The sequence below is a fragment of the Plectropomus leopardus genome, chromosome 16 (genome assembly GCF_026936395.1).
Source record: "Plectropomus leopardus strain MGB_pleo_1.0 chromosome 16, ASM2693639v1, whole genome shotgun sequence".
NCBI classification, from domain to species: Eukaryota; Metazoa; Chordata; class Actinopteri; order Perciformes; family Serranidae; genus Plectropomus; species Plectropomus leopardus.
In genome coordinates, this window is record NC_142191.1 from 22,151,301 (window position 1) to 22,163,492 (window position 12,192).

Below are 12,192 nucleotides of genomic sequence, written 5' to 3' on the forward strand. Positions count from 1 at the left end.
CAATCAAGGTCAATTATGAATCTTTTTATTATAATTATATTATTATATTTTTGAGCCATGAAGGTTTTGTATAATAGCGCTTTCCTCGAGCTGAGAAAAACAATTTGAAAGTCTGTGATATGTGTTTTGGTACACTTTGTGTTCATACCTGCTCACTGTACACATAACAATGCTCATGATCCCCTTTTCAATTGAACTCGGGCATGCATCAACTTACTGTGCCTTACGGTACACAGCGTTCACACCAATCAAATTTGCTGGATTTTGGGGTCAAGTATACTCGCATCTGAGCCTGTGCCCATAATGTAAAAGCCCTAGTAATGTAACTTTATAGTAATCTGGGTATCAGCATTGTAATATCAAAGTAAAACATGACCAATATGTGACTTCAGTGTTTTTCACTTAGATTTTTAAGTAGAAAAGGCTCTATAATACCACTGAATTACACTAATAATGTCCTGTTTTTAATGAAAGACCAACAATGGTAGATATTCATCAGCTGAACCCGATACTCACAACCAACACTTATCCTAATGTGCAGAGTCTACAGTGACAACCACACACACACACACACACACGGGGCAAAAATGTGAAATAACACACAGGAGCAGCTCCAACCATCAACATGTTTACATTTTAAAACCTTTCCTTTACCTCACACGAATGTCCTCTTCTTTACACTCATTTGTATATTTTTAGCAAAAGCCTATAAAATAATCAGCCCTGTAATCTTGCCTTATATAAGATGTTTAAAATTAGAGGAGCCACCCTGCATCCTGTACTTAATTTACCTCTAAAAGTTTGGGTTAAATGTTGGTTTTTTTTGTGCAATTGAGTGGAGGTGAATGAGTTCAAAAGAGAGGGAGCAGTAACAGGGAAAACAGAAGTATTGAAAACAGATCATTTTCTGGATTTAATGAAGGTACCAGTGTCAAGGTAACTTCTTGGAGTGTCTTTATAGTGTTTGCATGTTAAAACATTGCTCAATCAAAGTGAGTAAAAATCCTCTCATTTGTGGTTTCTGCAAAATTATGGTACATGTACGGACAACACCTCCCACCAATCAGCAGCTTGGATACGACTGTTTCTCATTTGTTTTGATTCCAAAATATGTCTCCACTCCAAACTCGGGGGAATAACCTTCAAAACAGGAGAGAGAGAGTTTGTTTCAGCACCATTTGTTGTTAATTTTCAGCTACGAGGTTTAAAACCACATGTCTGTTTTTGCCATGAAGCTTAAAGAGGATCAGCTTCAAGTCGGCATTTATCCCACCTTTAATTTGACCCTTTTTTTTTCACATCAGAGACCACAGGGGCAGCTGCCAGCCGAGGTGGCACTCCATCCCAACTACTATGTGTTATATTATGTGTGTGTCCATGTCTGAGGAGTGTAGCTAACACAACGCCCTGTCTGTAACGGGCTTCAGCTGTCAGTGTCACCTCCATCTTGACCACATCCTTAACAACTAAATAACACTGCAAGAAAAAAACAAACACACTGGTAAACTACTGCTGAGCTGCATGAGGCAACAGATGCATTTGATTAAAAACTGTACTAGTAAAGCTTCAATCTAGTGGCCCTGAATTACAGCAAACAGTAAATGTGTGAAGTTTCAGCACTTAAAGCTTCACTAATTAATAGCTGTAGCAACATTAGTGGTGGTAAGGATGGGAAAGTCGGTCTGTTGGCCTAGCAGATTTGCTTTAGCTATTTGATGCACTGCTGTTACATTTTGCACAGAAAGTCATGGTGCCAAGAGGATGAATCACAATAACTTTGGGAATCCCCTGACTTTTCCTTTATTGCCACCAGCAGGTCAAAATGTCAGTTTGTCTATTGATATCTTAAATGCCTGCAAAAATAATTACAATCCCATCAGCTTCAGATGAATTTTGGGCAAATGCTGCCATGCTGAGAAGCTACAGAATTATAGGCTATTTTAGTCACTGTAAGCATGATAGTGTAGGCTATTGATGATAACATATAACTCAAAGCACTGCTGAACTTAAGTGCAGCCTCAAAGATGTGCTGGCATGGCTGTAGACTCTAACAGCTGAAATACACGGGGCACTGATGTGGCGCGTCACATTGGTCGGGCGGAGCAGGGTTTTTTACCTGCTACACAGACTCTGTCTTCGTATGTTCGTGTGGTTGCTGACAGTGAAAACAAAGTGATAATGCAGTCGGCTATGCAGGGTTTGAAAGTGTGAGCTATATTAACTGGTACCAGCTTAACTAACTGGATTATTTTAACAACAGCATGCATTAATTTGGTTTATTTATTTTAGCGTGATATGTAAAAGCACACACAAGAATGCTCTGTGGCTGTGTGTTGGCTCTGGTACAATGAGGTATTCATTTCATTCATTTGAACTGATCAGGTGGCCAACAAACACAACAACACAAATAAATGCTGAAGTTAATAGGAGAAGTCAACAGACAATTATTTGCTAGCTCATTCCACTAGACCATAACTCACTACTTGCACATGACAACATAAATGTCAGGGATCCAAGAACTGCTCTCATTGTTGTTTATTATATATTTTTCTATTATTGCACTACAATGTTTTTTATTGCACTTGTACCCTGTCTTGTATCTTGTTTTGTACCTTTGTTTTTGTATCTTGTTTGTACCTCATGATCTTTTGTTTTTGCACCAGAGAAACACAATTTCGTTCCTCTACGTTCTGTACTGCACTGTAGAGTGATGCCAGTAAAATCTCTCTTATCTCTTACTTTAATCCTATTTTAGCCACAACCACTTGATAATGTCCCTGTCAGCTTGTTTAGCAAATTTTCTTCCTCCAAGTGACAAAATAACAGCTTGTTCAACTCAGTTGATCTGTGGTTCTCTATAGAAAAAGGCTGACACCTAATGCACTTCCTGCTCAGTCTACCAACCATTCATCTATAAAAAGAGTGCTGTTTTAACAAGCTGTCCTTATCCACAGCTGAGCAACTGCCTTCTGCTGAGGCCCCGTTCTCACCAGAGAGTCTACAAACTCTTCACCCTTCGCTGGTTTGTTGAACCCACAACCAGACCCCAGATGGGTGGAAGCACAGACAGACATTGTTGTGAACTGCCAGAGTGTAGGTGGCCAAACATCCGCAGAGATCCTCGCTTTCTTCATCTTGTCTGCATTTTTCTTGAAAAACACTTACTTGTATGGTGTTTTCAAATCTTTACATAATTAACTTGTCGATCAAACAATGTCCCGGCACCGGAGCTTTCTTTTGTGGGTGACACTTTTTCTGGGTTTGTTCACCCTTGGGGGCCATTTCTGCCAAATCTAATTTTCCATGTTTTTTTCTGTTTACTCCAAACAAATCTGAGATTTGTTACAGCAAATTAGGACATGCAAGCTATGATTTGCAAAGAAAGACTATTTCCTCTTGCTTAATTTTTTATTTCATGGATCACAATATACATGGGAGGTAATCATTTGTGAAATATGATGCTTCCATCTTTTGAGATCCAAAATTTACATGATAGTTAGACACTTGTTTTCTGTTTGTAGATGGGGTCATTATGTTCCACTGAGGACTGACTGCTGAAACATGTGGGGCACCTGGTAAAATTCGGTAAACTGGTCCGATCCACTGTTTGGCTTAATATCAAACCGGTTTGAAAATTTTTACACTGGCCCAACCCTATCACCTAACAAGAGCAGCGCTGGCGAAAGCGTAAAGCTTAAGCAAAACTTACCGCAGTCAAATAGCTCAATGAGGTAGAAGGAGTAGATTTGCTTCCAGGCCATTTACAAAGTTTTTATTAACTATTAAGGTGGAAAATCAAAATATTAATATTATTATGAGTAGGCCTAACACTATTTTTTCATATATGAAACGTGTTTGGAAAGGAGCGTTAACTAAAAGATCTGAGTAGACTATTTCTACCACCACTGGTTCTACAACACGTTTTCAACATTTACTGGAAGTCCACTGCACACATAGTTAGGGCAGAACAATTAAAGCAGCGGTTGGCACATCTATCTAAGTCTCAACACTGGTGCAGAGTGTTGAACCAAAACAACCAAGCCCTCTCAAAGAAGACAACACATCAGAGTGGTCCAAGGTTTTGAAAGCTACTGGCCAACAAAGGGCCTGTGGGACTCAAACACTGGACAGTTCAGCCAAACCTAACTCTGATGTGCAACAGCTGTTGGCTAAAGACACACACTATATATACGCACATACACAATAATATTCTGACACAAAAACGTCTACAGCGCGTATCACATTTGTCATGGTTTTGTGTGTGTTCTGTGCGTGTCTGACTGTGTATCTGTTATTGTTGGCACTGCCCAGCTGGCGACGCCAGAGTGGAAACATCAACACCCCGGGGGTTTATGCAGATATAGACTGGTGTGGATAAATGGATAAATGGATGGATGAATGAATGGCGGGAAAGGCAGCACTGCAGGTCATCAAGTTATTGTGTGCTTAAAATCTTTTTTAATCCAAAAGTTGGCATTTTATTCCCATTTCTACTTGGAAAACCTGAATGCTCATGTCACAGAAATAAAAATTTATAGTGTGCAGTGGAAAAGTACTGGAAATACAGAATGGTGAGAAATTTCCCAATGCTCTCCTGCTATGTATAATCGTATATTCAGCTGTTTTAAAACTATTAAAGGCTCATTATGGACCCTGCATAGTACGGCAGAACTATTCACTTAATCTCTCAAGGAGGCACTGGCCTCTTAGCAAAAGCATATATGATACCTTTAAATATTTTGGGAAAATAATTATCACTCTGCTTTGGATTCTGTTTCACTGACTGTAAATTGTTGATTTTCACTATGTCTTAAATCACACACATCGACTATATGTGCATGCTTTTATTGATAATTTAGCTATGTATATATGTGTTTGCTTTATGTCTTTGTCCATTTTAACTCTGATGAAGACCCGGTATTGTTAAAATGTTAATGTGTTTGGACACTTAAAAGTTGCAAGTTAATCAATTTGCTCCAGTCTCTTTCTCTCCTTGAAAGTAATTTTGAAGTGTTTATGATGCTCAGAGAAAGGTACTATTTTTTTTTAAAAACTGCTTATTTTGTAAATTTTATATATGGTAGAATATTTCCTTACACATACTCATAAAAGACAGCTGATTTGATCGGCACAGACAAAATTTTCTTTGGAATAAATAAACGAAGACATGGATAATTAAGCAATTTTAGCATTCATGCCAGAGCATAAAAAGAAAACAAGTGCCATCTGTTATTGATGGGGGATTTTAGAAAGATTCTGTGCCGCATGTTTTTTTATTTTACCAAAAAAACATCTCATGCAGCTGTCTGAAAAATGCGAATTTGAGTTGTGAACTTGTTGACAAGATTAAGCTGCAAGTTGCATAAGACTGCCAAATAACAGGCTTTGACTGATTTGCGAATGATAAAATGTTGGGTGAGGGAGTGAGTAAGTTTCACCATAAAGTACAACACTGTGATTATTCTGTTATTGTTTGATTATAATAATAAATCTGGGCTGTATGTTTTTTTGCTTCAGTGTTTTCTGGATAAACATTCTTGAATGTGACTTAATAGATGAAGACAGAAATGAACAAAAATCAACTGTTATTTGCTTTGTTTTAGTAGAGAAGCTAAACTTATGGCTATATAAAATCACAATATCTGAAACAAAAGACATACCTCTCGGACCAACAGGTCCAACGTCTCCTTTTTCTCCTCGAAAACCGCTGACCCCGACAGACCCTTTAATTCCACGATTGCCCTGCATCCCTTTTTCTCCTGTAAACCCTGAAACACAAAAAAGCTTGATTTAAATAAATGATTAATAACCATCTAACAGGAGGACTGTCTGGTCATAATATGCTACAGACTCTCCTCGACATAAGCTATGGCACCGTTCAGAGCGGCATAACTATGGTGGCTTTTACCTGCTTTTAAGGCTCTTTGTGCAACATTCAGAACCACAAGATGTTGCACTGGAGCACCAGTATCTCAGACCAAAACAGATCCACATCTCCCCCCTCCATTCATGCTCTCAGCAAGATACTGGTCTTTCTCTAAGACAATAGAGGTGCAAAAAAAGTGGCTATGTCTATAGTTATGTACATGTACGCTATTATTTTGCTGGCTGGAATATTGATTTTTACAGTGCAGAGTTATTTTGGTAATTTCAGTAAACATATTCAGATTGGTCAGGAGCTATTTCTTTGATCTGTCAGATGATCCAAGTCCATATAACATGAATATCAGATTGCTAGCTATCCTGCTAATGCCAGCTACCTAAAACATAAAGTCATGTATGCTTTAGGTAGCTTCAGTTAGGCTGGTCTCACTACTAGGACGTCAACACATGCGGCATGGGCAGTGCCCCCCAGTGTCATTTTAGTGTTAGTGTAAAACGCAGTGGGCTTTCCACCAATTCCAATGTAAACCCGATGTCAATACTAGACGCTTAGAGTAACAGACATAGTTTAAAGACCCCAAAAGTGAGGTCTGTCTGGGTGGGTGGGTGGGAAGGTGGATGGTGCAACAAACACCACACTAACTGCCAACTTTTTCTTACAGCTGACTCCTTTTGCATCAAAATACAACAAAAAAAACCAAACATTTTCTTTAATAACATGAGAAGGGCCAATAGTTTCTGATTGTTTTTTTTTAAAATTTATATTCATTTTTTTATTTCTAATTTCTGATTCTGTTTCAAAGGGAGGGACTCACGTGCACTAACATGCACACAACTGGACAAGCTATCAAAACCAAGAACAGAGAAGTATGGATTACAACACACACAGATGGAGTGTGAATTTAGTTTCAGCTCAGGACCCCATTTACATAGTAATCAGTGGTTTGCAGCTTCATTAATGCTCAAAATCTAACATATAATAAAACCTTTAAGGGCTGTGTATCTGATCAATAATTTTTTTGCACATATAGGTTAATATTAGACTTTTAGAGGTTAAAGTTAAAATCACAGAATTCTCAAATCTACCTTTGTTTCCTGGCAGTTTTGGAATAACAACTGGAGTTTCACTAAATAAACAATTTTCTAAACTCCTAGAAGTGGAAACATCCAATCCAATCCAATCCAATCCATGACTTACATTAGATGCCGTGGTGCGAATCAGAAATCAATATCAGACCTTGTCCTAATATTCATTAATAACTGATTCACACTAACTTTTGCTTGCAATCATTGCAATCGTGCACCATAGTGATCTGTAAAAGAAAAAAAAGTTAATAATATTGAAAAAAATTCTGAATGCTTTATGACCCGTCCTATCCTCCCTGCCCTGACATCATTTAGATGTTGGAAAAGCTGTTAATGTTTGTCTTTCTTCTTCTACCATCTGCCAACTCTTCAAATCTCTAAATGCCCACTGATGCTGGAAGAATAGCACTATACTTTGTTTTGTTCCATAAAACAATCCAATTCAGAATTCCCACCCCAAGGCAAACAATGAGAACCTCTGTTTATAGTAGGCACACTCAAATGTCTCAACATTAATGTGGTAATGAGTTATTGATTGCACCACTGAAGTATGAAGCACAGTCTTTGTGAAATGTCGCTGTACCTCGACATGCTCTGATTACACTGTTGTGACAACTCAGCAATCTGAACAAAATAATCGCACTGAAAGCATTAGCGACAGACACCAAATAAACCGATGATGGATGATGTTATGTTTTCTGTGGTTTTCTATCTCTTTGCAGTAAAGGGTCATTCACTCCATCCTTTAAAATATCCACTGGGAAAATGTGATCAATCACATTCTGGAAGGAGTGCAGAGTTGTTCTTTGCGTTCTGCAGGACAGTCCAACAAGATCATTCAACAAGTCCAAAAAAGGATTTTTAACAGCCTGGATGTGATGATAGATTCCTTTGGCTTCAAAGGAGTAACAGAAGTACATTTGCTGCTTTACAAACAGAGCATGTTGGTCTGAAGTTTCCAACTCAGGCTGTCTGAGGGTCAGCGGCGGGAAAAATAGAAAGCATGCCAACGCCCAGAAAGAGCATCTATGGCAACCTATATGACACTGCATCATGTTTTCTCAATTTTAGGTCATCCTAGAGGGTACTACATCACATTATCTTGACTGTAAAAGCACCTAATAGGACACTTTATCATGTGTTATTCAGGCTGCAAACTCTGGGCCTGAAAAATGAAGCCAACAATGAAGTTCCAAAAACTGCATTTCTTTTAATGGCCACTTGAGGCTGGCTCCAAAAGATGAGTAAATACCCATAAACCCCCATGTCAAAATGCCCAAATTTACAGTAGAAATAATAAATTACTAATTTTCCAAACATGGGGGCACCAAGGGGGGCGGTCGCATCCTTAATTGGTCATACCTATATCTACATGTTCCAACTTCGTTTAGTATTTTCACTTCAGCTTACCTATATTATGAACACTATCAAAAAAATGAATCACCTCTAAGATAATTGCATTTTAAATTGGTGTTATGAAAAGACTATTTGCTCTTTTCTGCTCATAAATCATTGCAATATTTCTGGGTAATAAGTAAAATTGCTTAAAATTAAACTTAATTGCAACATTGTCTATTTGATTGGTAAGGTCCACAAGTAACTGTATAAAATTGTTAACTGTGGAAGGGTACTGGCAAGTCTTCACATCTCCACTCGGTTCCTCATATCAGAGACTTCCGCGTCCAAGTGTGTAGTCTTATTGGGTCTAGCTGTGTTTGTGGCGACCAAACTGGGAATTTTTTAATGAAATATTGGGACATTAGCAGCAGTGTAGAATTGGTGAAAAAAATGAACAGTAAATAAATGTAAAATTTAACTAAAATGTATCTACAATGTGTGTGAAATGTACAAATTTAACTTAGCTAATGGACAAATTTAACTTGAAAATATGCAATCCATTTTTTGTACCAGGCTGTAAACATATTTGTTTGGGTTTTTTTTTCACTCTGATGAAGACGCAATACACACAGAAACGTTAGTCGTTTGAACCTTATTAAATATTTAAGTGAGTAATGTGCTCCAGTATTTTCTTTGGGTGCAGTCCTTGTGAAGTGGCCCATTGAATTGTTTGCTATGACATATCAGTAGTCTGAGAAAACGTACAACACCAACATTTATTCTGGCAACTGGGTTGATCCCATAACTGCTGATCCATACAGAGACTGACCACCACCACTGAGACTTGTGATTAAAAATCCCCTTAGCTAAGAGATGACTGCTCTCACTAAAGACAACAGCTTAATGGATGATGGAGGTAGTTCTGTTATAGTCCTGGGGGGGTTTCCATTCACTCTGCCATGTTTTCATGCTATCTATTAAACAAGCCTTTTTCTTTCTTCCCTACAGTTAGAAATTCTTCTTGTATTCACATTTTCCTGGAACTATAGCAGTGGTGAGGGGGTTTCCTTTCAGCAGGAAGATAATGCTTCTTGGAAATGTCATGTGAGAGCTGCAGTTTATCGGCCAGGGAATGTAGGATGGATGATGACAGTGGAGGAGCTGAGGGGTGATGATTCAAGAGGTACCAAGCTGGAAAGTGTCTGAAAAAACATCTGGATTCATACTGTTGTTGTTTGTATCGTACAGTATCTTTAAAAAATAGTAATTTCATAGTTGTGAGGTGCCAGTTCTGTCTGGATGAGGCCTCATGTTGTGGTTTTTGGTGGAATTACTTACAAGACAAAGATAGATGACCCGTCCTACTGGCCCCATCCACACCCTGTCTGAAAATAAATCCCCATCCGAAGTCTGGGCCTATGTTTTCTTAAGTGGGTAAATATGACCTTTTTTATTTTTTGTTCTCACAGAATTATTAATGCAACTGAATGTAATCAAAAAAGCAGAGGTAGTAACACCTGCTGAAGTCTGTTTTGCATAAGTACTAACCTTTTTTTTTTTTTTTTTTACCTCTCATGCCACTCAAACCCAAATCATCTGGCAATAAAAAGGCTTGTAACTCAGATGTTGCTGTTTACATTGGACATTTATAGGGCAAGTACATTTTATGACCTATGGGCTTGTACAACCATCCAAAAACCACACCAGTCCAAAAACACAAGGGAGTAAATCAGAGGATCAGATATTATTTTTAAACTGTGCCTCTGCGTCTCTGGTTCACATTTGTTAAATCAGAAATAGCACACACAAATTCCTTTTTTTCTTACATGCATTACAGAGATTTAAGCAAGGTACTTCCAAAGCTGTGATATCCCAACATTTCCCACAGGTTGGGAATTTGTTTGCACTGGTTAGCATAGTGTCAAAGTTTGAAAAAAGGCCACAAAAATTTAGATTATTGAGGCAGACAGGACACGATGGAAGAGAAAGAAGGGCATGGCACGCAACAAAGTTTGACACTGCAGTTATGTGGCATGCACCGTAATTATCAGGATCTCCTTTCATTTTCATATCTTAAGGGACACTTCATTCCCAAATCAAAAATACACACTTTATATCTTACCTGTAGTGCTATGTATTAATGCAGACTGTTTTGTTGTGGGCCGCTAGGGGTTGGAGATATCAGCTGTAGAGACTTCTGCCTTATCTCTTATATAATGGAACTAGATGGCACTTGGCTTGTGGTGCTCAAAATGCCAAAAAATACATTTGAAAAACTGAACAGCAATGTCTCAGAAATCCTGACCCAATTACTCAAGATAATCTACAAATTGTGTTGTAAGGAGTTTCATGTAGGAACTATGACTGAACTACATCTGCCAACCAAATCACCATGAAGAAGGGACGAGGGACTCATGCTCATGACAGCGCGAGATGTAAACATAAATGGCGTCCTCCTCGGCTAAGCTGTAACATTAGCTAGCTCAGTAGTGCTGGACAAGCTAGCAGCAGAGGCATGAAAAAATCTATTTTGATTTTGGGGCGAACTGTCCCTTTAAGAGACGGACATGGAAATGTTATTGATCTTCTGATTTACGTCTCTGCTATAAGCAAGTAAGAGCATTTCACAAAATAGTTCATTTGAACATTTTGATCATTCTAATGCATAACTTTGTATGCAATTCAATAACTGACCAGTGATAATCTGGTTGTACTCACCTCTTAAACCTGTCAATCCAGGAGCCCCTGGGGGCCCCAATGCTCCAATATCACCCTTTTCTCCCTTTGGCCCTGGAGGACCTGCAGAAAGAAATACAATAATGGACATCATTTATGACATAATGCATGTTGATGCTGTGCAACATTGCATTTATTAATGCAAAATTTGTCATCTATAGTTTATAGTATTCAAGTCCTTTATTACCTACATTACTGTGTATTTAAATGGGACGATCAAATGGAAAAACTTTGGTCTTGGTCAGTGTGGACTGCTAGTATTTTGTGCTAAATGTTTCTGATGCTGGAGGAATTTGTAGAAGATTAAAAACAGCATTAAGTGAGTTGAAGAAAAGCTCTGTAATCCTTTCCTTTACAGTGACAGAAATAATGTGATATTGCAAATACATTTGCAAACCTACCGTCTAGCATGACTGCAGTACATCTTGATACAAACACATAAATGCTCAAGGATTGGGCAGAAGTCCAGTTGCAGGTTCTGACAAAAAGTGTTTTTTTTTTGCTGCAGGGCTCTATGTGTATGTTTTCAATCAATATACTTAAAAGAAGTAACTCAAAACATATCCATGAAAGTAATTCTTTTTAAACTGCACTGCAATCCACTTCTCCTGGAGAGATTTGGAAGCTGCAACAGTGGTTTGTCAGGAATTTCTTTTCAAAAAGGTAAAAATATGAGAGACACTCAGTCCACACTGCGTGTGTTTATTAGTACAGCATGTTGGACCGCTTATCATCAAAGGTGTTGCCAAAATCAAGGCAGGCAGGAGTTGTGTAGATTATCACTTGAAAGGGGAACACATGGGACCACAACTTGTTTCAGAGCTTTTAATAATGAAACAGATAATGATTTTATCAGTGTAAAACCAGTCATTTTCTATCGTTTAATATAGTTCACAAACAGATGCACGCACGCACGCACGCACGCACGCACGCACGCACGCACGCACGCACACGCACACGCACACGCACACACACACACACACACACACAGCCGGCGATATGGCAGCCAAAATGTAGGCCAAACCGGGTCTTACGACTGGTGTAAGGATTCAATCCAAAAAGTTTGTTGTACTTGGAGAGAGTGAGTGAAAAATAAGCCAAACACGGAGTAAGAGAGGGCGAGAGAGAGAGAGATAGATAGAAAGAGAG

General features: G+C 38.5%; 1 protein-coding gene across 3 annotated transcripts in view; it reads right to left on the reverse strand.

Moving 5' to 3' along the window:
* Positions 1–12,192, reverse strand: part of scara5 (scavenger receptor class A, member 5 (putative)) — a 101,129-nt gene that overhangs the window by 27,100 nt on the left and 61,837 nt on the right. For all 3 annotated transcript variants that reach the window (XM_088089257.1, XM_042503559.2, XM_042503560.2), the window contains exons 8-9: positions 11,026–11,106; positions 5,661–5,768 (exon numbers count right to left, since the gene is read on the reverse strand). In XM_088089257.1, coding sequence (XP_087945383.1) covers positions 5,661–5,768; positions 11,026–11,106 — 189 coding nt within the window. The remainder of the gene's footprint in view (positions 1–5,660; positions 5,769–11,025; positions 11,107–12,192) is intronic.